At 35.7% G+C, this 26,061-nt stretch overlaps 1 protein-coding gene across 1 annotated transcript in view; it reads left to right on the top strand.

The window, feature by feature from the left end:
* Positions 1-2,693: 2,693 nt before the first annotated feature.
* LOC129236031 (neuroligin 4-like) overlaps positions 2,694-26,061 on the top strand; it is a 255,331-nt gene continuing 231,963 nt past the window's right edge. Inside the window, exons 1-2 of the mRNA XM_054870203.1 lie at positions 2,694-3,136; positions 15,744-15,961. Coding sequence (XP_054726178.1) covers positions 2,694-3,136; positions 15,744-15,961 — 661 coding nt within the window. The remainder of the gene's footprint in view (positions 3,137-15,743; positions 15,962-26,061) is intronic.

Here is a 26,061-nt window from a genome sequence, read left to right as displayed (position 1 = left end):
TCCACTGATCTGTATTTCTATGCCTCTAATGCGCTATTTATTTCACTTCAATATTTATAAGCCTCAACGAACTCAGCTGTGAGTGATATTGGAATGTCATGATGACTTCAACGACTCACAAAATGCCTTTTTTTAATTCTTGGTTTTACCACCTTGAAACTCTGCTTTCTAATGGAATACCAGTTGCATTCTTTATACTAAAGACTCCTTGTGTGAAACTATGACTTTATGTCAAATCTGTCTGTCAGATCACCAAGAAGAGACGCCCCGAGTTCATGCGTCCTGTATTGAAATATCTTAGATGGCGATGATATCTTCTAATCAATACTCAGGTTGTTGATCCATTATTATACCACAGTTGCAATTTAAGGGGTCGCGGTAGTGTAGATCTCGAAAATTTAGGGTATTTTCAGGATTTTTTTTTTAGAAAAAATGAGAAACGATATTTAAATTTTTTAGACTTTTTAATTAACTTCTTTTACATACAAAAATTTAAGAAATATATATATATATTTTTAATATTAATAATCTTAAAAAGACGCTGAAGTTGACCCTCCCGAATAATTGCACTTGGACGGTGTGATCTATTTTTGCTCCTCTATTTATCTGGAACACAAAGCCAAAAAAAATATTAATCAGTATGACTGTAGCTATGTCCTGTACTAGAATAAAAAAAACAATTTGACAAAATGGCGCGATTTTGAATTTGACACTTTAAAAATCGGGGGGTTTTCAGTTTTTTAATCAAAAAATACCAAATATTTGAAATAATAATATGATTCTAGTACGGGTGATAGCCATTGTTGTTGAGAACAACATAGGTATTTAAATTTCAGACGATTCGGTCGAAATAAATGAGTTTAAGGTTTGAGGTACAGGAGCGCGCGGGCCGCTCTTTACCTAATCAATGGGCTGTAGAAGCTATAATATTGAGATTTTCCGCTTTTTTTTCAGTAGGAGAAGGTCGATGTTGTGCAAAAGCAACAGCACAGAACCGTGGACAATGCAAGAGTCTTGTCGAGGCCGTATGCTCCCGAGAGCAGTGAACAAGGAATAAATGCATTGTAAAAGCGACCGCCGTAGCCGAATGGACTGGTGCGTACTACCATTCGGTTGTAGGTTCGCATCTCCGTGCATGAAACACCAAAATGATAGAAAAAGTTGTTATCTAAAAGCGGTCGCCCCTCAGCAGAGAATGGCAAACCTCCGAGTGTACTTTTGTCATGAAAAGGCTTCTCTTAAAAACCATTTGCCGTTCGGAGGCGGTTTTAAATTGTAAATCGCTTCATTTGTGGAACAACATCAGGACGCATGCCACAAATAAGAGGAGAGCTCGGTCAAACACCTAAGTGGTTGCATACTTCCAGCAGTGCCAAAAATGCGATAAAAGCAAACCTGTTTTCAGAAGAGATAACAATAAAAATAAGTACGAATATAAAAAAATTTTACACATTGCTTCTTAGAACCTAAACTTTATAAAAACACTTATTTTAATTTTTCTTTACAAAAATTAGTATATAAATATTCACGTGACTCAAAGTACAGGGGAAAAAAAGTTGCTCCACGGTATGCATCATTTAGATGGATCTGTAAAAAGTAAAAAAAAAATCTTGTAAAATAAAGTTGTAGTTATAGTCTGTCAAGCCGGATTTTTGTATTTCAAAAAATTTTGCAATTTACGGCATTTTTTAAAAAAAGTACGCGTTTTACGTCATAATTGTAAATTTATATAATATTATTATTATTATTAGTTATAAATTTTTTTAATAAAAATATTAAAAATCAAATCTATAGAGAAAAGACTTTCGAATATTTAAAAAAACCGCATAAAAAGTTATCATGCAGACCGTGCCGGCAAAAGTAATTTCGAGAAGTAATTGAGGTACAGGAGCATGCAGACCACGCTCTACCTAGGTAATGGGCTGTAGAAGCTATAATATTAGGAATTTCCGCATGAAAATTTCAAAGTATATTCTAAAAATACTATTCTTTCGGAATATCGAAAAAAATCGATTTTTTGAATATTCTGGACGTATGTAACGCCTTAACATAAAAGTACGCCAATTATTTGTTTCTTTTTTTTGTATGATAGAAGCACAGAAACCAGCAAAAAACATGAAGATTCAAATTTCAAAAATTCGTTTCATGTATTTTTCATATTTCCTGTGGCTAATATTCAAATATTTCTAATAAAATGTGAAAAAATATCTTAAAACTTCACCTAGAGCCAAACATTTATTAACATCTTACATTTCATACATTTGTACATAAATAATTATTAAAAAAAAATCTTAACTAAAAACTGATATTTTATCAAATAATCCTCTTCTCGTTGCTCCTTTTCAGCACTTACTGCCAAAGCTAGCATCTAAAGCAAATGGAATTGCTCAATCCTGAAAACTGCCAATGTTGCCAACCCTCAATAGATTAAAAGTTAAAATAAATATAATGCGCAAAGAGAGCAGTGAATTTAGCAAAAATTTCAAGAACTGCATTGCTTTTAAAGCACTCACAAATTTTTGAGAGAAAACAAATATATACCTAATTAAGAATTTTATAAAAATAACTGCTCAAAACTATAGAGTGAAAATTACAAGGAAAATGCAACTCAGCGTGCGCCTGAAATTGCACACACCACACAGATAGAAAAGAGTAGATAAATCACTGGCGTAGTGAACTAAATTAATACTGTAATGTTTGCTAACAAGTCACCTCAATCAACCAGCGATACAAATATGATTAAAGCAAAATGTATAACCACTAAAATGCCACAAAAGACGACTTGCAAGTCCAGGCTGAAGTGCCACACTGTGCGCAAAAGTGCAAGCAGCCTCAGAAACAGCGGGAGAACTTACAACCAAAGTAGTTACTATTTGCTGCGGCCTCTACAGTGTTTGCCCGATTTGATGCTCGTTGTCATTGCTGCGCTGCTAGCGGGGAGTGTGCTGCTTTCTAGCTTGGCGGAGGCTTCCACGCTGGATATCTACAAGAACGCGCGACTCGGTCATCGTATCGTTCAGACTCGTTATGGCCGCTTGCATGGACTCATATTGCCATTGGACAACTTTCGATTTTTACGCTCGGTGGAGGTGTTCCTCGGTGTGCCATATGCGACGCCACCGACCAAGCAAAATCGGTGAGTTGTTAATTTTTATATTGACTAAATCGGCGTCCTTAAAAACTGTTTAATATGTAAGATCAAATAGGTGGTGTCCTTTAAAGTAATTAACAATTATAATCAAAGAATAGTAATCGTAATAGTAATAGTAATATTGTTTTTGTGTTCTAGAATGAATACATACATATTTTTTAAAGTTATAAAATGGAAAATATGGAACCAGAACAAGGCAAAAAACTGATTAATGGTGCACACTTCTGCGTCATCCTACACTATTTTCGTCTGAGAATACCATAACCGAAAGTTTCCGCAAACTATTTTTGTTCAACATTTAAGGCAATATCTCCTACCTGTGTGGGTCGTTTTGACACTTATTTTTAAAAATCTGAAATATATTAGGTGCGCAACTAAGTTCTTGGATGAAAATATCACTTTATTCTGAAGAAATGGTTCAAGTGTCAGCGAGCTAGTAGCCCTGCAACTAGCTAGTAATGGTTTTGCTTGGTTTTAACAGTTCACAATAAATAACACCAACGTGGTCCCACCAAATACATAGCGTAACCTTCGCAGCGTGATTATTCGGCCAAGGCGACGACATAGAAGCATGAACGCGCAGTCCCCATGACTTTCTTTTCTTTGGATTGCTATAAAGAATCCATTTTTCATCACCCGTCACGATGCGATGAAGAAAAGACTTCCTTTTTTGCCACTGGAGCAGTTGTTGACAAGCGAAAAGACGACGTTCAACATCCCTTGGTTTTAACTCATAAAGAACCCAAGTCCCAAGTCCCCTGAAGCATGAAATCGTTTGGAAATGGATTGGCGGGTAACTCCAAATACCGAAGCAAGCTCCTCTTGCGTTTCACAGATATTCCTCATTCAGCGGTTTCGACGGTTTTTGCCCTTCCTTCACGCGGACGGTCATCAACATTAAAATCGCCGTCTTTGAAGTGACGGAACCAATCTCGGCACATTTTTTCACTTAAACCAACATCTCCATAAACTTTTTGTAGCTCCCGATGCGCTTCAGCCGCCGTTTTTTTCGATTGAAAGAGGAAAATCAACACTTCCCGCAAATGACGATTATTCGCCACAAAATCAAACATTTTCACAAAACCAAAAGTATTTGTTACCAAAACAAAATCACAAATGTGTCGAAGCAGTTTGTTTAGCATATGTCTAAGCTTGGTTTATGACGTTAAGGTTATGTTAGAATCGACTAGTACATACTACTGGCGGCATCTATTGACAAACAGCGGGAATTTAGTTGTTCACCTAATATAATATTAAAATGTTCCACAAAAGTATTTTCGAAAAATTTCAGTGGGGGTCTTTTCAGGCAAATGTAAAGGGTAGAGAAGAAGAGTACACCATTAATTTATTTCGAACCTTCTTACATCCAATTTTTCGCAGTGGAATTACGCTTTTATGGCTTCAAAAATATCAATTGGAAATAGCAGCAGTTATGTGGGTAAACAGTGGTCAAACCCCAGGCGCATTTACCTGCGCCTCATAACAACTCTTTGCTTCTACAGTGGACTAAAGTTTAAATTTGTGGTCCGTAAGTTTACTTAATCTATTATATAAATCAAGTTGAAAGTATAAAAATTAAAAAAAATATAAAACTCATCAAGCAATAATTTCACACGGCTTTTAGGCACCTTACTGATACTTGCTGGGTCCTTTTAACCCTATTTACCAACAACTTGCATAAAAGACTCCATTTAGCTATATATGGCTGAGGTCAAAATAATATAGGTGCCCACACATGTTTCTTGCTTTCATTTTGCGGAATCATAAGTGTTAACAATAAAACCAGGAAAGTTAACTTAGAAAAATAATTCATTATAAAGTTACTACAATTAAATTTCTCTCATACGAATTTTTGCACATGAGCGGTCGAAAAAATAGTAGTATGATTTTCTTGATGCAAGCATTTAAAAGAAATCCTTCTTTTCATCAGATTTAAAGGCAAAATAATACCTAACTAATCATGATAATAACTAGTATTTAGTAGTATATCCCTTGTTCGATGCACAACACATCGCCGATGCATCGAATTAACGAGATTTTCACATCATTCCATGGGCTTCGATTTCCATGCCCGCTCTGCTTTTTCCCAAAGCTGATTACAGGGTCCGGTACAACTTCAGACCGCTTGCGCAGCTGACGCACGGGTCACCAGTCTCGAGGCGCTGAAAAAGCCATTGCCCGCGAGTGGGCCAAAATACCTGCAAGTCACATTAGGGCAGCTTCGCATTCGTTTCTGGACCGTCTCAAGGCCATATTCAAGGCAAAAGGTGGTCATATCGAGCAAAAGTAAATTAATTCTTAATTTTGTGTTATTTTCACAAACTATTGTACTTGCAGGTCTATAATCACAAGGGCTAGTAGAATCCCTTCCTTTGGTTACAGAAATAAGAATGTAAGAAGGCTATCATTATTTTGGTTTATTTCGGTTGTTATAGTTAATTGGAAACTTCGAAGCTGTTTCTCTCGACATTCTAGATTTTTTAGACTATGCCACTCTTGCCGCTAATGAGCGAAAGTAATTTTATTCTTTTCTTACTTTGCATTTCTGCATACGACAGTTTGCTGCCTTGCATTCCCATAAATGTCTTTTATTTCTTTGATTGTTGTTGCTGTTTTGCCATTTAATTACATTGCATTACGCAGCAAATTAAATTTGTCAATCTTTTCGTTGCTGCAAATCTTGAAAAGTTTCCATTTTAACACAGTCCTATCGCATAGCCATTAACAAATTTCGAAATACAAAATAACAATCACAATTTTGTGAATGAGTGTCTCTTAAAAATGTGTAATAACAACAATAACATGGCTTGTAAAATTTTAACACTCAAACGACAGCAGTGGAAAGCATAAAATTTGTAAAGGATTTCTGTTGGTTTCCTCTTCATGTTAGCTGCCTTCTGATGGCGAAATATTTTTCTTTAGCTAAATGTGTTTTTCATAATGGCTAATAACTGACTTGGAATAATAAAATTTCATAGCTGTTATTTAAGTTCCGCAGGCATCTTAATTTGAGAAATACTTAATATTTTGTGATGAGTTTTTTAGAATGCAAATGAGAAGCCATAAAATCTGTCGAAATAAAGTAGGAAGCAAACAAGCATTAGCAGGTTGTATAAAATATATTCTTCTGCTTCATTCATAGCGCTACAGCGCGGGGTGCATCAAAGCTTCCTTCAAAATATATTACACATAATATAAATTGATCTGATAAAATTGGCAAAGCACTCTTTCCGCTCTTAGAGTTCATAGACGCTGGTCTAAAGAGAATTTGGACTAAAAAAGTAGCTCAAAGTCGGCAAGTTAACGGACGCATTCATTGAAAAGATATCGTCGGCAAAAATTGCTTTTTTCTGTTGGTTAAGTTTCCTATGCTGTTTGGCATATTGAATTGTTTGATGGCTCTATCAGTCCCTAGTATGCCAGCTTGACACAACATCAACAACTCCAAACTTAAGCAATAAAAACGGCAAACTAAGTTAGAAGTCTGTATATTTAAAGAAAACAAATCAAAATACACTGGAAAATATATATATATAGAAAAAATAATTTCTTAACATTTTTCACAACATGAGGTGATGTTGTATTCGAAATGGGTCACCGTAGCCAAATGTGCTCGTGCGTGGCTACCATTCGGCAATGTAAGGGTTGGAATCTCCGTGCATGCAGAACCAAGGTTAGGTTAGGTTGAAGCGGTTGTGTTGTGGGACACACTCAGGCTCATAGCCCATTGTGATGCCGCGTGGGGAGCTTGTCCCTATCTCTCCTAAAACCAGTGTGTGGTCTTCTAGCTCATTAAAAAATTGTCTACCCAGAATAGTAAACCTGCGTCTGGATTGAGCAGGGCAGTGGCACAATAGGTGCGAGATTGTCTCTTCCTCGTCCTCATCTAGACAACTTCTAGAGAAGTCATGTGTTTGCACACCCATCCTTTGGGCGTGTCTGCCTATTAGGCAGTGCCCCGTTATGACTGAGATCAATGTGCTAAGACTGTGTTTATTTTGGCTTAGCAAAGATTCTGTGCGTCTAGCATTGAGAGTCGGCCACAGTCGATGGGCGATTTTCCAGGTTGCTTCATTTCGCCATCTTTCATTTACTTTCTTTACAATTTCTTCAAGGATGTGTAGCTTACATGTTTGTAAGGGTATTCCTATGTCATTATCTATGTGCTCGTCAGACCATTTAGTGCCGAGTCTTGCTAGTTCATCGGCTCTACAGTTACCCTCAATGTCGCGATGGCCAGGAACCCATATTATCCTTAGGCGAAATGACTCAGCCATCTCGTTAAGATATGTGCGGCATTTCATGGCTACCTTGGAGGTTGTCGACTGTTTTGTGAGGGATTTTATCGCCGCTTGGCTATCAGTGAAAATGTAGATATCATTTCCGGATATCGCGTCACACTGTATCAGTGTCGCGGCTTATGTAGGACCAAATGATAGAAAAAGTTAATAAAAGAACATATCATAAAAAACCATTTCTCGTTTCGAGAAACTGTGCAAATGCCAATTAGTTTTTCTCGTTGTCGTCTTTGCGCTGTATTCTCCTTAAGATATTGTTGTATATAAAGAATTCAATAAAAAGGTGGCGTTATAACTGTATACGTTAGCACTTGGTGTGGTAATTTAATTCACCTAGAAGTATATGTTATTTGCTCGTCATCAGTGTGTTGCTGGAGGTTGGTTCCATATGTAGAAGTCCACGCAAGTGGGGAAAGTTACTGATCGCCATTCACTTGAGAGTGGCCAGGACGATTATTTTGCATTTCTTTCAAGCAGCTCACAACTCCCGGGATTAGCCCAAGTATCCTCTGGGTAGCTTTCGAACGCCCGTTCGGGAGTGAGCTAACGTGAGAAGGCGAAGCATTCCAGGGGCCCGCTACTTAAAAATCCCGCCCAATGAAATCATACACAAAGCCTCGTATGAGAACTTCTAACACTGATGACGACCCCTGCAAACGAAATAAGGATAACGATTTGAGGGCATGCACTTGGAATGTCCGGTCCCTCTCTCTGCCTCTTTCTTTGTCTGCCTTGAAAGTTTCACTTCCGTTATGTGTACTACGCTACATGCACTTGTTTTTACTGGCTCACTCCTCTCGGGAGCATAGGGCCTCGACAAGACTTAACCAGCGGTTCTGTGCTGTTGTTTTGGCACCGCTCCATGAGATGTCGGCATCTGCCAGTTTGCGCAGCATTGACTTCTCCAAATCTTAGTGGAATAATAATGTCCTTCAGTATTTGGAATGACTTTCCCAGCCACCCAATATAAGGTTATGAAAACTAACCTCACACAGCTGTGCATTCGATACTATGGCAAATCGTAGAAATGACAAAAGTTTTACAACCAAATGCGCGGTAAATTTTATGGGAAAGCAATATTTCGCATTTTCCGAAGCATTTTCCACTTCGACACACAGCTTTGGTCTCAGGTAGGGGCAAAACAAGCAAATTTCAACCAAAGTCCGATATAAAAACTTCCTTGCATACGCCTGCAGTCTGCTAAAGCGCACCCAAAACAAATTAAGCAAATTGAGATGCTTTAACAGCTTGTTTGCCTGCAAGTTTACTACACATTCAAATTTCTGTTTTAATATATTTCGGATACTTGCTTAAGCAAAACAATCAACTGCTGGGCCAATAACCAGGCGCACGCAATCCTTCTTTGCCTTGCTCCACTCACTTTAACCGCCTTACAGCTAATTCAGCAAGATTTTCGCTTCATTTCAGCCGTTTGGCCTTTCTTGCCTTTTTACCAGCTTTTATTGTAGTTGTAAAACAAAAACATCTGCTGTAAACCGTTATTTGCTGTGCTGTTAAATTATGAACCGAGAAGCAGATGCCGAGTTCTTTAATAAAAAATATACAAAAAAACAGAAAAAACAAAAAAAGCTTAGCGGAGAAATTGAAGAATAGTCAGTGAAAAGGACAAATTCATAGTGACAGCTTAGATACCCGTTGTATGTGTGTGTAACAAAGCTAATAAGAGATGAGGTGCAACGCAAAGCATATGTTGAGGCGCAGAAAAGAACAAATTGGGCTCTAAAGCGAGAAAGAGGGAAAGTAGCAGAGTAAGGGACAGACAAAGGGAATAATAAAAAATATTATAAAATTGCTGTATCATCGCAAGCAATTACGCTGCAACTTTTTCTCGCTCTTCACTTTTTAAGCGGATCAACAACGACCAATGGTTGCCACGGCCACATACATACATTCACACAAACGAATACTCAGACACTTAATATGCAAAGTGGATGATGATGACGGAATTACGTCAGAATATCAAATGTTTGTTGGCGGCTGAGTGGCTGAAAATTTTTTAAATATCTAAGTGCGTTGAATATTAAAAGACTTCCACTTCATCAGCGGAGCAATAGCACAAAGGCTAAAGATATACATACAAACGTCTACAAACATACAAATGCATGAACAATGAGTATAAAACAAGGCAGTCACTGGATGGGCTGCATAGAGTGACGAGGGATATAAGTGGTATTACAAGTTTGCTTTCAAAGCAAAAGGGAAAATATAAGGGCGACAGCGCAAAATATGCTTAATAATTGAGAGTAAATAATTTTGTGTCAGACGATAAATTTTGTAACTTAATACAAATGCGAGTAAAAAAAATAGAAAAAACAGGCTCATAAATGTGAACTTTGCAATTAAAAAAATGTGTAATTAACCTTCATTAATTGCAAAGGAAAAATATGGTTGAGTTAGTTTAGGTCAGCTGGGTTGGCTAATAATGACCTCGAATAGACCACAGGACTCTCGCGGATCTTTCATAGCTGATTGGGTTGGTGCGTGATTATCATTCGGCAGTGCAGGCAATGGCCAACCTCCGAGTGTATGCCACAAAAAGCTCCTCACAAAAAATAAAAGATAAAAGATAATAGATAATAAATAATAGATAATAGATAATAGATAATAGATAATAGATAATAGATAATAGATAATAGATAATAGATAATAGATAATAGATAATAGATAATAGATAATAGATAATAGATAATAGATAATAGATAATAGATAATAGATAATAGATAATAGATAATAGATAATAGATAATAGATAATAGATAATAGATAATAGATAATAGATAATAGATAATAGATAATAGATAATAGATAATAGATAATAGATAATAGATAATAGATAATAGATAATAGATAATAGATAATAGATAATAGGTAATAGATAATATTGTAGATAATAGATAATAGATAATAGATAATAGATAATAGATAATAGATAATAGATAATAGATAATAGATAATAGATAATAGATAATAGATAATAGATAATAGATAATAGATAATAGATAATAGATAATAGATAATAGATAATAGATAATAGATAATAGATAATAGATAATAGATAATAGATAATAGATAATAGATAATAGATAATAGATAATAGATAATAGATAATAGATAATAGATAATAGATAATAGATAATAGATAATAGATAATAGATAATAGATAATAGATAATAGATAATAGATAATAGATAATAGATAATAGATAATAGATAATAGATAATAGATAATAGATAATAGATAATAGATAATAGATAATAGATAATAGATAATAGATAATAGATAATAGATAATAGATAATAGATAATAGATAATAGATAATAGATAATAGATAATAGATAATAGATAATAGATAATAGATAATAGATAATAGATAATAGATAATAGATAATAGATAATAGATAATAGATAATAGATAATAGATAATAGATAATAGATAATAGATAATAGATAATAGATAATAGATAATAGATAATAGATAATAGATAATAGATAATAGATAATAGATAATAGATAATAGATAATAGATAATAGATAATGGATAATAGATAATAGCTAAACGCATGTAAAAGAGTATTTCATGCAGGTTCTTTCGAGTTTCACTATTTTTGTTCAAAACACAGCACTCAAAAATAATAAGTAAAAATGTCCAACATGAGCACGTTTACAGGTAAAACCCACCAAACGTTGAGATATCTACATATATTGAAGATTGTTCAGCAACACTTTGCCCTATAGCAGCAGAGTATTAACAGAACGTCCAGGTTTTGGGCTGCCAGTCCTTTTTCAATTCTCGGCAGAACCGGTTTCTCGAAAATTTTCACCAACGTTTGAATTTTCGACTCATTTGGACGATTATTTCCACCAAAAAACACGAATTTTGCGATATTTTGTCATAAAAGATCGATATGTTATCAGTACAGGTGTCGTCTAGCGATTACACTGTGCGACAGTGAAATTATACTTTTATAGAGACCTAGTACAACTTGTAGGTATAGTAAAACTAAGAAACATGGTATAGGAGAAATTTCCAATACACCCCCAAAATCTCATTTTATGGCCATAAAACCGTTTTTCAGTAGGTTGATGTAAACAATCCCTCCTAACTTCGCCAATTTCCATCCGATTTCGAATTTGTTTTTTTAGTTCGAAAGAACAAAAACAAGCCTTTTTGACAGTGTGTGGACATTTTTTCTGAAATGACAACTGACGAGACTGTAGACGGAAGTATTCGGAATTTTTTTATTTTTTCTCAATTTTTTCAACTTTGACATCATTTTTGCGATATTATCCGATACTGAGGATATTTTTTAGTAGACTACTGTTATAGTGAATTTAATTCTGCGTCGAATCAGCTATATTTGACTGTAATTGAATTAAAATTCATAGAGTTGTGCGAGTTGTGCGAGTTTTAAGATTTTATTTTTTTTTACTAATTTTATAGCAAATGTCAGTATAAACACATCATCAGTACGAAACAGTACAGGTTTAAAATTTTAAAAGATGTCGGGAAAAACTAATCTTCATTTCAAAAATGTTTGCTAGACCTGCTCCGTTTATAAGAGTCATCACTTGTTTTACGTTTCAAGGACCAGCAGTAATCAGCAAGCATGTTGATGGAGTTCTTCCCTTGAAAACGTTTTTCGATGACTCCTATCTCCTGGTGAAATCTTTCACCCTGTTCATCGCTCATCTGGCCCAGGTTTTTCGGGAAAAAATTCAAACGTGAGTGCAGAAAGTGTATCTTGATGGACATATTGCATTCCATTTTTTCGTACGCACTCAAAAACTCTTTGAGGACTTCAACATAATCAGAGCTCTTTTCATTTCCAAGGAACTTCTCACACAATGATTTAAAACTTTCCCATGCCCGTCTTTCCACTGCACTGAGCTTACTCGTAAATTTCTCATCTCGCATGAGTTTTCGAATCTGAGGCCCGACAAGGATTCCTAAAATTGTGATGACTCTTATAAACGGAGCAGGTCTAGCAAACATTTTTGAAATGAAGATTAGTTTTTCCCGACATCTTTTAAAATTTTAAACCTGTACTGTTTCGTACTGATGATGTGTTTATACTGACACTTGCTATAAAATTAGTAAAAAAAATAAAATCTTAAAACTCGCACAACTCGCACAACTCTATGAATTTTAATTCAATTACAGTCAAATATAGCTCATTCGACGCAGAATTAAATTCACTATAACAGTAGTCTACTAAAAAATATCCTCAGTATCGGATAATATCGCAAAAATGATGTCAAAGTTGAAAAAATTGAGAAAAAATAAAAAAATTCCGAATACTTCCGTCTACAGTCTCGTCAGTTGTCATTTCAGAAAAAATGTCCACACACTGTCAAAAAGGCTTGTTTTTGTTCTTTCGAACTAAAAAAACAAATTCGAAATCGGATGGAAATTGGCGAAGTTAGGAGGGATTGTTCACATCAACCTACTGACAAACGGTTTTATGGCCATAAAATGAGATTTTGGGGGTGTATTGGAAATTTCTCCTATACCATTTTTTTTAGTTTTTCTATAGCCACAAATCGTGCTAGGTCTCCATAAAAGTATATTTAATTTTTTTTTTTTTGTCACACCGTGTTATTCAGTACCGGCACATAGGCGTCACTTTTGAAAGACCCTTCACCTTTTCATGTAGCACTGACAATCATTGATAACGAGTAAGAGAGCAATCTCGCATTCCTTCAATATAAATTATGCCGCCTATATCAAATCTAAATATACCCGTAAACCATCATAACAAACAACTCTCTCTCGATGGGCTGAGATGTCAACATGTTTCCTAAGAACTAAAAACTGCTAAATAAGAGACCTTAATAATGTTGCTACAAACATAATAAACCAGAGCGGGGAATACTTACTTATTCATCATCATCGGTTCATGTTTCTCCCACTGGAGCATAGGGCCTCAGTAAAACACCTCCATCTGATTGTATTTTTTGCAAGAAGCTTGTTTTCGTTCCAAGTTTTTCCTGACGTTTCCACTTTCTTCTGGACGTTTCCACTTCCTTCCGGCCAACCTTGCAAGCTCCTTGTGGACTCCAATCCAGTACGCAAATCTATGATGGCGTTGTACTCCTGCAGAAGGCTAATTGGAAAGAAATGGGGATTGGAACCCAGTATGATACACTGGATGTACACAGCAGTGGTTAGGCCTATTCTCTACAATGTTATTGTAATATGGTGGAATGCCCTTGAGAAGGTTGTGAACATAAAAAACCTTGACAAGTTTCAAAGACTAGCATCTGTTCTCATAACTGGCGCGATGTCAACCACACCATCGAAAGCATTTTATGCGACATTAAACTTTCTGCCAGGAGATCTGCAGGCAAAATATATCGCGCGTAGTGCGGCAATAAGGCTGAACACTCTAAGTAAGTGGTCAAATAAGAGCTACGATCACGGCAAAATCCTGGCTGGCACTTCGGTGATTCCTGGATTAATGGACTATGGACTCCCCCCACACGTGCCTTCACAATGTTCACGACCCTCACTCCCTCGAGAGAAGAGTGGGAACGGGACGATGTAAGACAGGGAGAGTCTATCCATGTATACACAAATGGCTCAAAGCTCGAGGGCAAGGTGGGCGGAGGTGTATACTCCGAGCATCTGGGGATCTCCTTCAGTTTTCCCCTCCCCGACTACTGTATTGTCGTTCAGGCTGAACTGATGGCAATAATGAACTGGTACAGTATGATGCGATATCTGTAAATGACATCTACATTTCACTGACAGCCAGGCGGCGATAAAATCCCTCACAAAACAGTCGACAACCTCCAAAGTAGCCATGAAATGTCGCACTTAGTCATTTCGCTTAAGGATAATATGGGTTCCTGGCCATCGCGAAATTGAGGCTAACTGGAGAGCCGATGAACTAGCGAGACTCGGCACCAAGTCGACCGATGAGTACATAGACAATGGCATGGGCATACCCTTGCAAACATGTAAGCTACTTATCCTTGAAGAAATTGTAAGGAAAGCAAACGAGAGATGGCGTAATGAATCCACCTGCAAATTCGCCCATCGACTGTGGCCGACTTGCAATGCTAGACGCACAGAATCTTTGCTAAGCCAAAATAAGCACAGCCTTAGCACACTGATTTCAGTCATAACGGGACGTTGTCTAATAGGTAGGCTCGCCTAAAGGATGGGGGTGCAAGCACATGACTTCTAAAGAAGTTGTCTTGTTGAGGAAGAGGCAATCTTGCATCTTCTGTGCCATTGTCCTGCTCTATCCAGACGGAGATTTGCTATTCTAGGCAGACAATTTTTTAACGAATTGGAAGATCTTAGTTCTGCAGAAATAGGAGGTATACTAAAACTTTTGGAAAGCACGCACTGGTTTTAGGAGAAATAGGGAAAGCTCGCCACGTGGCATCACAATGGGCTATGAGCCTGAGTATGTCCCACATGACAACGCCTTCTATCTAACCTAACCTAACCTTGTCGAGGGAAATCTTCTTTTCCTCAAAACGTCATGCGTGCAGAAGGCCGGCGCATTGCTGGATAAAAAAAAAAGAAAAGCATAGCTGCATTATTCCCATTTTTTATTAGAAATGATGCAAGCATTGAAAACAAAAAGCAATTTCAAGCTATTCAACTTCAAAAAACCCTTACCGAGAGTTGCTGTTTATTCAATCAAACGTGAAATAATTACAATAACACATAATTACAATGGGCGACAAAACAAGTGTTATCTACCGCCATAGCAATCATGCGGAAAATTGCTGAATAAGATTTTATTGACAAAGTTTTGTCAAACAAAAACTATAAAAATAACAAAATGGTGAAATGGAAATAACAGCTGAAAAACACAATGAAATCTGTGAGCGCTGACCAATTCGCAATGAAAACGCTGCGGATAGTAAGCCAGCATTTAAAGTTGTAAAAGCAGGGTGTCAGTTATACCCCAAAAAAAATTTGTTTGCATGCCAGTGGAAAATTATTCCAATGAGATTATAGATTACCAATATAAGTTGTATGGGAAAGTGCAGAACATTTTATTTTTACTAACTATATGCCGCAATCAGTAAATTTAATTGATTTCTACTCCATTATTTAAAGCTTATCCCTTACTTTTTCTCCCTTACTTACTTACATTTGAAACGTAGTGACGCTGGGTAAAATCTCAGCCTGCACTTAGCCACTTAATAGGAAATCTGTGATTAATCGCACTAATCAATTTTCCTTGCAGCCTTACAGCATTTGCTTTATAATTCTCTTTTTTCTTTTTCATTATTCTTTTCATGTTGCCACAGGTTTAGTCCGACACGTGCGCCTGCACCATGGGACGGCATACGCATTTCGGACAAATACAGTCCAGTTTGTCCGCAACGCCTGCCCAACATACAAAATGAGACGGCGGCGCTGGAGAAAATGCCCAAAGGCCGTTTGGAGTATTTGAAAAGGTTGCTGCCATTTTTGGAAAATCAATCAGAAGACTGCCTTTACTTGAATATATTCTCGCCAATTAATGGTAAGTGCAGGAGGTCAAAGGTGTACAAAAAAAGAAAAAAAAGGCAAAAATGGAAAAAGTATTAAATAAGCTACAAATGTGGATTTTATAGGATTTAGTTGTGTACAAAAATTGATTATTATTGATTGTGAAAAATGTCGAAAGGTAATGGGCTTTACGGCTCATTCAATTTGGGGGATTACTTCGAATTGTATGCTTTGATAGAAAAAGAAATGTAATAAAATGAAAACTTATTCTCTGTGAATACGCGCAGTGCACAAAAATAAAATTAAAAACCCACTCCCATTAGCAGGCTTTTGTGTATGGATTCTCAAAAATAAATCAGATATTTTCAGATGGCAGCAAAAAGCACTGAAATGAATTTTGTGTCAGACGCTGATTTTTTAAGCGATATGCTTTTGTAAATGGCTCTAGGGTTATGAAATGTTAACTTTAAATTAGAGTTGAACCAAACATTGAAGTCCTTATAAATTTTTATTTATAAATTGGGAGAAAAATAAATAGTTTTTTGAAGTGAAACTTCTTAGGCGTCGATGGACGAACGAGAATGGAGAGTAAAATTTCAAGGCTATGCAACGTTTTGGGCATTTTCGTTCCGCGAGAGAGAAAAAAGATATAACGTAGAGGAAAGGGAGAGAGAGAGCTATGCCTTATATATATCTTAGGTACAACTTTAGGCTATTTTTCCTGAGTTTTTCCTTGTGGTTGCTAATTTCTAGTGAGAAATAACACTGCCTACTTCTTGGCGCTTGTTTGTTGGTGCAAACTTATAGGAAATATATTTTTGGTGCCTACTTTTTGGCATTATATTATATTTCCTTGGTACCTACTGTTTGTGGCGTTTTTTGGTCACAATTTTTTTGGCGTTTTTTTTGTTTTTGGCGCCTACTTTTTGCCGCTTATTTCCGTTTCCGGGCTTGTGCTTGTGCGTACTGTAAAGTGCTATCCATTCCGGCGTCGGATTTATTGGTATTGCCTTGTGGTAATTAGTGCCATTGCTGCGGTCTTGCAATCGGTGCGTTTGTGCGGGTGATAAACGCTCGGAGTAGTGCGCGTTGTTGCCACGGCTTGTGTCCGGCGTTTACCTACACCGGTCGACCCTTCTCAGTTTTTTGTAAATTTTGTCTATTTGTATTCTCTGCAAATCTTGTGAATTTATTTAGATATATATGCTTTCTCCCTCTCTCTCTCTCTCTCTCTCTCTCTCTCTCATTCTCTCTCGGATCTCTCCCTCTTTCTTTGTCTGCCTTGAAAGTTTCACTTCTGTTATGTGTACTACGTTACACGCACTTTTGTTTTTTTTGGTCTTTAATTTCGTCAAACTGGATTGCATTTAGGCTAAAAGAATTAAAGGCTTAACTAGTCAAATATGATTTTGAAGTTGTATAGAGCCTTGAAATTAATTGTCGCTGTCACGGAGTTCCTTTCAAAAATATATTCCTTGCAAAATCCAAGCACAAAATCGCAAACTTATGACAAAACACTCATTTTGGTGGTTTTTAAGTGAACTGAAAGGAAAAATTTTTTTTTTTTCAGAGATACATATGATTTGTATATCTAACGGTACATTTTAGAAAACATGAAACTATCTTACAATTTATTTCGTCTATTTAACATTTCATAGAGCAAATAGAATTCATTTCCAATGATGTTTTTTAAGAGCTAAAGAACTTGAAACGATAATACGAAACAGAAATATTTTCTGGTAGAAAAATTTCATGGTTATTTGGATCAGTCCAACTTAATATACTTTTTCCAAAAAATCTGATAATAAATGTAAATGGGCCCAATCCGCACAAAAGCGACGGTAATTTGGTCTGAAATGAAAACAGTCAACTAAGCCAAGAGGCTTACGTAAAATTTTCTACGTAATCCAAGGGCAGGCCCAAATAGTTAAGAACGACGATGTATCGACATTTTGGTGTCTTCTTCAACATTTAGTTCTATGAAATTTGCGAACAGTTTTTTTATTTATATTGTAGTATTTTGTTTTTCTTTTTCTTTCTTTTTTCAAAGTAAATTTCCACAATTTGGAAGCTGTGCTCTGGCGTTAAGCGATTCATGATGTATTGCCAAACTGAATGCCTTACTGAACAGAAATGCCCTCACTATTTACCATTCTCAGCTATCAAATCATAGTTGTTGATATCGATAGTTCTCATGTAGCTCAAAAAAATACGCGATGTAATGAGAAATTCATTATGAAACTCAGCAACTTTTTTCAATAGGCTAAACTCAAGTAGCATTAAATGCATCTACATACGTAAATTTAAAAAATAAAAGTAAAAAAAAAAAATATTTATAAAAAAACCAGAAAAATTCCACCTTTTAACCCTTTTGACGCTTCTCCCTTTTCCAATTATATTGCCATTAACGAGCATTTCATAGTTGAAACTATTAATTAGAAGCAATTTCGAGCTGAACTTATTGGCCAACATTTTATTCCCTTTCGTATGTTTTTTGTAGACAAATGGCGTCAATCATTTTGTCAATCAATGTCAACTCATCACTTCGCTGAGTTATTGAATTGTGTGATTTGCATTTAAATTTTTTGTCAACGCAGCACAAAAAGGTAATTAATTATGCAAAAAAGGCCAATTATGCATTCCTTTAAACTTTTATCAATCAATTGAATTGTGAAAAAAATTAGGTTAAAAAATTCAGCAATGAGGCAAATTCATACAATTGGACCACAAAAAAAACAGAAAAAAATAAATCAATTCTTTGATTATTTAATTGCGTAAATTAACATCGAAAAAATTTAAATAGCACTAATTAATTACGTTAGGCAACAAAATTAAAGCAAAAATATTCAATTACGAAACCCCACCACTAACTTTTTCTTATTTAGTTGCATTTCCAACCCTCGAAAATCAATGAAAAAATTTTGGAAAAGAACATTTTAATTAAAGATTTTTTCCATTTAAATTAAATTTATTTCGACAACATTTCTTACTTAATTTACGATTAATATTTATTACTTAGCATTCTCAACATTTCACCTATTTTTTTGGGACTCAAAAAAATTTATTTTCTTAGAAAAAATTAGGTAAAAATCTGCCTATTTCACTTAATCTATGAAGGAAAAAAGGAGTGAAGGAGAACTGTTTAAGCATGAAATTAGGGCCGTTCTTTATCTTGTCGATAGGAATAATAGTCTTCATAATTATAAAAGCGTGACTTAAATATAGAAATATATATTAGTTTGGCTCCTTAAAAAAAATTAAAAAATTTGGAAAAAAGTGATATTTTTCACCAAGAACAAGAAATTTTGTATGGGCTGTGATTGAAAAAACTGTTTTTTTTTAAAAAACAATTTTTTGTTAAACAAAATTTTTTTCGTAGTTTATGATTAAAAAGACTGTTGAAGAAAGTTATTTTTTCGTAGTGTGTGATTCAAAAATTTTTTTTTCAATTTTTTATATTTAAAAAAAATTTAATTGTCTATATTTTCATGATTCAAAAAATTTAGAAAATTTTTTTTAATTTTTTATATTTTTCAAAATTGAGAAAAATTTTTTTTTTTAAATTTTATTTTTTTATTATAATTTTATTATTTTGTTTTTTTTTTTTTTTTAAATTAAACAAAAACTATCAAAATTTTAAATTTTTGAAAAATATAAAAAGTTAAAGAAAAATTTGTTTGAATCACAAATCAAAAAAAAAAATTTTTTTATGGATAGTGATTGAAAAACTCTTGGAGAAAATTTTGACCGAAAATTTTTTATGTTTGGACAGAAAAGTTTTTTTCGTAACTTGGTAGTGAAAAACAATAAAGATAAGAAAAAAGAATGTCAGTTTGGTATCAAAATTAATTTTTTCTTATGTTAAAAATATTTAGACTGTCCTTTGCTACTCCGTATTCGTTGTCATGCCATTAATGTCTTGTATTTGTTTTTTGGTCTATGACTCTAATTGCTGCTTTATTTATTTTCTCATTAATTGTGTTCCATAATTCGTTTACAGCTGAAGTGATTTTACTTTCCGCGTTGCTGCTGCTCAAAATTTTTTTGAAGTGAAACTTCTTTAGCGGCGGTCTGATATTTGAGCGAGAATGGAGAGTGAATTGGAAAAATGTAACGTTTTGAGATTTCGTTACGCGAGAGAGAAAAAAGACATAACGTAGAGGAAAAGGAGTGAAAGAGAGCTATATATATATGGCGCAAAATTAATCGGGTGGCGCAAAATTAACCATTCAACTTTTTACTAAAAGAAAAAAATTATTTTGAATGACGGAAATCTTTATTTATTTATTTATTTATTTATTTATTAGAATTAATATATAATACTAAAACTAATACAAGAACGAGTACTAGCTGCCAGGGCCTACAACTCGATAGATAGATAGAACAGTCTGTGTTATTATTAGCAAGTCATATTAAATCATAGTAGTTAAGTTACAATCTTTCAAAAAATTATTTAAAGCGGTTATATTGGTGGTAGAAACCGTAGCCAGAAGAGCAGAAGGTTTGGTAGATCCGAAGTGTTTTTTTCTGAAACTTTCTAAGGTACGACAATCGTTTAAAAGATGGTCAGCTGATGCGTTATTATTACAAAATGGACATTGTTGTTGGGCACCTCCTTTGAGGAGGTGTTGGTGTGTGAGTTTAGTATGTCCGATTCTGAGTCTGGTGAACTGGCTTGATAAATATCGAGGTGTATTGCTTGGGTATAGAGCTGGTTTGCGCCTGTCGTTGAATTCAGTATACCGATGCCTAAACGTATACCATTCTGCCAGCTTAATCGAATCAATATGTTTTTTTATATGCCTATGTAAATCATTCTCTGAATAAACTGGAAACAATGAGCTTGTTGCTGGCATAAGTCGAGCTGTTTCGTCGGCTCGCTCGTTGCCTCGGATGCCTTTATGGCCAGGTACCCACATAATGTTGATCTTTTTTAAGTTCCGAATACAAAGGTCTCTTATTTTGTCAACCAATTTGCTACTACTATAAATGTTTTGTATGGCTTTAATAGTCGACATGCTATCCGTACAAATGAGGAATTTTCCTTTATTACTCTGCGCGAAATCTGCTGCTTTGTATATGGCCATTGCTTCCGCTGTGAACACCGAGCAGTGTTTAGCTAACTGGCCTCCAGAAATGAGCAATCCTTGTTGATTAACTACAGCGAACGTGGTGTTTGTGCTGGTTTTTGATCCATCCGTATATAAAAAATTCCAATTGTTGTTCCGGTAGTTTCTTTCCTGTTCTGCAAAGAGTTGTTGATAGGTCGAACTACTTGTCGTAGATTTATTAAGTGCGTGAAGCACGGTGTTGAAATTCGATTTATATATAAACCACGATGGTTGGCAGTTTAATTTGGTGCAGCTCCTAGGTGGAGTCAAATCAATATCTAAGCCATACGAAATACAGCGGCAAATTGTGGACTTGAGCCTATATCTACGTTTGTGTCGAAACGCCGATATGTAATCCTTGTGCAAAATATGATTAGTAGTAGAAAAGAGTTTCGGAATTAGTAGCCATGTCGCTTCGATTACACGTTCCTTTATAGTAGGGAGACCAGCTTCTGCCAAAACGCATTTTACGGGGGATGTTGGGAACGCGTTTATACTACGACGAACAGCAGTATGGTATGGAGCATCAAGTAGCTTAATATTAGTATTGGCAGTCCATCCGTACACAGGTAGACCGTAGTCTATCTTAGAAAGTATCATTGCTCTAGTGATATTGACTAAGGTGTTTGTATGGATTAAAGAGTGTTTGGATGACAAATACTTGAGTATATTGAGTCTGGCAGCTAGATTTTTTCTTAAACCTAAACAATGTTGCTTAAATGTAAATCTTTTATCAAATGTTATGCCTAAAATTCTTAAGAAGTGTACATTTTCTATATTCAAGTTATTAATTGTCAAAGTAGGGTATAAACAGTTACGTTTTTTACAAATATGCAATATTTTACATTTTCCAATTGATAGGTTTGCTCCGGAAAGCTCACCCCACGTATTTATGTCTGTAATTATGTTTTTAAATGTGTTGTTTACTTTAGTTAAATTCTTTTCTTTTGTGAAAATTACTGCGTCATCTGCATAAACAGATAGACCTATGTTTCTATATTTTAAAATAATTTTATTAAATTGTTCAAATGCTATGACAAATAGTACAACTGACAAAGGGGACCCTTGAGGGATCCCATTGTTGAGTGGGTGACAATTGGAAAGGTTGCCATTTATTCTAACCTGAAACTTGCGCCCAGTCATAAAGTTCTTAACGAGATTAAAAACCCTAGGACCGACTCTCCATGCCTCAAGTTGAGATAACACCACATGAATCCCCACGCGATCGAATGCCCTTTCGAAGTCCGTCGCTAGTACAGAGACGTGACTTTTGGTTGAAAGTGCATTAGACACGTAATGTTGGAGATGAAGCAGTGCGTCGGTTGTGCTATGTTTGTTCTTAAAAGCTACTTGATTATGGCTAATTAGTTTGCACTTCGTTATGTACCACATAAGCCGTTTGGCCAACATTTTGTCCAAAGTCTTACTAATGCACGAAATTAAAGAGATTGGTCGGTAACTATTGACGTCAAGTAGAGCTTTATTAGGCTTTAGTATAGGTATAACAACGGCCGACCTCCACACATGGGGGTAAACTCCGTTTAGCAAGATATTGTTATATAGATACAATAATCTATTTTTTGCAAATATCGGGAGATACTTCAACATGGAATACGAAATTCGGTCAGCACCAGGGGTTTTGCCTTTCGCATGAGTTAATGCAAACTCTAGTTCAATTAATGTAAATTCAGTTTCCAAGTGCCTTGCTTCGCGGGATACATGGCTTTGTCTATATATACTTGAAATAATTTCGTCTTTTTTTGAGCAATATTCACTTGAAAAATTGTTGTCTGCCGAATTTGTAGACCAGGTGTTGGCGAAAGCTTCAGCTATAATATTTGGGGATGTTAGAAAGGAATCATTGTGTTTTATGGCTTTAATAGGGATATGCGGGTTGCCGGTTAATGTTTTTATATCAGCCCATATCTTGCTAGGAGTGGAGGCGGGTGTAATTTTCGACGTAAATTCTTCTAGGCTTTTTCTTTTGGCTTCTTTCACCGATTTTTTAAAAATTGCGTTCGCTTTTTTATATTCTATCAAATTCGCGATGGTCATACAGAGTTTGTAGCTGTGCCAAAGTCGTTGTTTCTTTTGTCTCAACCTATTTAATTCGCTGTTCCACCAGTGGATGAAACGCTTGCCAGAGCTTGGCTTGCTCTGAGGTATGGCTATATTAGCAGCTGTTCTCATGGCCTTGGTAATTTTCGCAACTTCTTGGTTAACATTGGTGGTCGACCAACTTTGAAAGCATTTACTACATTCACTTTGATATAGGTCCCAGTTAGCATGATCAAGCTTGAATTTAGGAACATGTTTTTTAATTATGAAGGTGCTTTGCAGTGTTAATGTAGTGAAGACTGGGTAGTGATCACTTCCGTATAGCGAGTCACTGACATTCCAACTACAGCTTGGACTAATCTGGGATGAAACTAAGGTTAGGTCGATGTGCGTAAATGTATTGTGCGTAGTGAAGTGCGTAGCCGATCCATCATTGAGGACAACTAAGTCTTCACAGAAAACTAGGTTTTCAATTTTAGTCCCCCTTCTATTGGTAGTACTGGAGCCCCAGAGAGGGCTCCAAGCGTTGAAATCCCCAGTTATTATTAACTGAGAGTTAACTTGGGATATGTATGATATCAATTCTTCACTCGAAAAGTCTTGAATCGGGGGTATATAAATATTTATTACTGTGAGGATTGAGTTTAAGTAGATTTCTAATGCTATAGATGCAATGTTAGAATTTATGGTGATTAGTTTGTGGGGAATGTGAGGCTTTATAAGGATGCCAACTCCTTGCTTTGACGACTGATTATTGGGTAAATTGGAGAAGTAACCAATATATGTTCTTGGGGTAACTATATGTGAGTTGGACGTGAGAAAAGGAATATGCGTTTCTTGTATGCATACAACATCTGGATTTTGGTCATTCAAAAGCAAACATAGCTCATTAAAATTATTGTAATAGCCTTTCATATTCCATTGAACTATTTTAAGAGACATACCAAGGTAAAAAAAAACGAGGAAGAAAAAAGAGCGGTAAATAGGTGTTCATGTTGGTTAATTATTTAAGAGCGCTACTCTCATCAGATATGCTCGATTGATGCGTAAATGAATTTTTGGGTTTAACGGTTTCCGGAGAGTGTAATCGTGCAAGATTAGGGAGAGAAGTTAATGGTGTCATATTTGTTGCTTCGCTGGGAAGATTAGCGAGTGAATGAGGGAAATTTGAAATGTTTGGCGTAGTGCAAAGAGTGTGAGAGGTAACTGGCGATAGGTGGGAATTTATTGCAGAGTTGTTTTTTGCATGTGAGTTGAGATTTGAATGCAAATTCAGTGAATGATGCGTAGGCGCTTGAATTTCGTGGTGAGTTTCTGGTTTTTGTTTTATATTTTCTGTTTGATTGTGATTTTTTTCATAGGTTTTATTCTTCTCCTTTTCATTGATTTCATTCGTTCTTGCTGTGATTGCCGAGTAGCTTATTGGGGAGAGTTCATTTGTTGTTGTTTGCTTTCTGTATATGTTAAATGCTTCACGCAACGTGCATTTATTGTTTATTTTAATACGTAATATATCTCTTTGCTGCTGAAATTTTTTGCATTGTGGAGAGGAGGAGGGATGTTCCTCGGCGCAATTGGCGCATTTAACGCGTGAACAGTTTTGTGGGGAGTGTGGTGGGAGACTGCAGTTTACACAGCTCGGTGGGTTCTTGCAATGTTTTATCGTATGGCCAAACATTTGACAAGATTTGCACCTCATCGGGTTGGGAATATATTCACGTATTTTTACGTTATGCCAGGATATATCTATTTTGCTTGGCAAGTTGTAAAGGTCGAAAGTCAGGAGGACAACTCCCGTTGGTTTGATTACTCCATCCACGGTTTTTGTAAATTTGTAAGCTGACACCACATGGTGAGATTTGAGTTCTTCGACGATTTCGTTTTCAGGAATATTATTGAGGCAAGGGGCGAAAATGGTACCCTTCACATAGTTAAGCTGCTCATGTAATTTGCAAGTAATTTGGCAAATACCTGCTAGATTATTGGTCTTTATAAATCTTTCTGCTATAGACTTCGTTTTTACCAATAAGAGGAGATTACCGTCTCTTAAATTAGATATTGATATAATTTCTTTACTGATAGCATTAAGCCCTCTGTGTACTGCGAAACACGAGTATGCGGAAAGAGGCTTGCCAGCGTCGGTTGATGCAACAACTACAAATTTCGGTTCTGATTTGTGGATAGTTGGTAGTTCAGGAAAGTCACTTTGAAGTTTTAAAATAGATCTTTTCTTTTTCGCTTTCGGGCTTTCAGATAGTAGGGAGAAACGATTTTCCCCTAAATCGGGGGGCCCGGGGGCCATCACTGCGACACTTGTGAACTATATAGAGAATTAATATAGCAAAGTCAAATGAACACGTGTATGAATGTACGAAGCAGAGACTAAAAGGAAGAATGAAAATTCGCTGTTTAACCGAACTACTAGCGCAAATAGCAAAACTAACGTCCAAACGTTGCGAGTGATAGTCGGAGACTGGGAAATCTTTATAATTTTGACCCTTACGTGCTCCATTGCTTGTCTGTTTGTATGCTGCAGCTGTCTAGCTCAGAAGTGTAAAATATGATTGCCGTAGGACGATATTTGCAAATATTATAAATCTTTCCATAATTGTTTAATTTTGCGCCTCCTGTTATATCTTAGATACACTTTAGGTTATTTTTCCTGAGGTTTACTTTGTGGTTGCTAATTTCTAGTGAGAAATAACACTGCCTACTTTTGGGCACTTGTTTGTTGGTGTCAACTTGTAGGAAATATATTTTTGGTGCCTAATTTTAGGCGTTATATTTCCTTGTGCCTACTGTACAGTAGACGACGCGAATACTCGTTGTCCCCGTGGAATTCGGTTATTTAACTCCAACCAATCCGTTACCGCATACAACAACAAAATATTGAATGAAGCAAATGAAAAAACAGTCTCCATAGCCAAAGACGTATATATCGGCAGCATAACAGCTAAGCAAGAAG

The sequence above is a fragment of the Anastrepha obliqua genome, chromosome 1 (genome assembly GCF_027943255.1).
Source record: "Anastrepha obliqua isolate idAnaObli1 chromosome 1, idAnaObli1_1.0, whole genome shotgun sequence".
In the NCBI taxonomy this organism is placed as follows: domain Eukaryota; kingdom Metazoa; phylum Arthropoda; class Insecta; order Diptera; family Tephritidae; genus Anastrepha; species Anastrepha obliqua.
The sequence above is the reverse complement of the archived record's forward strand: the minus strand, read 5'-3'. Positions and strand labels throughout refer to the sequence as shown.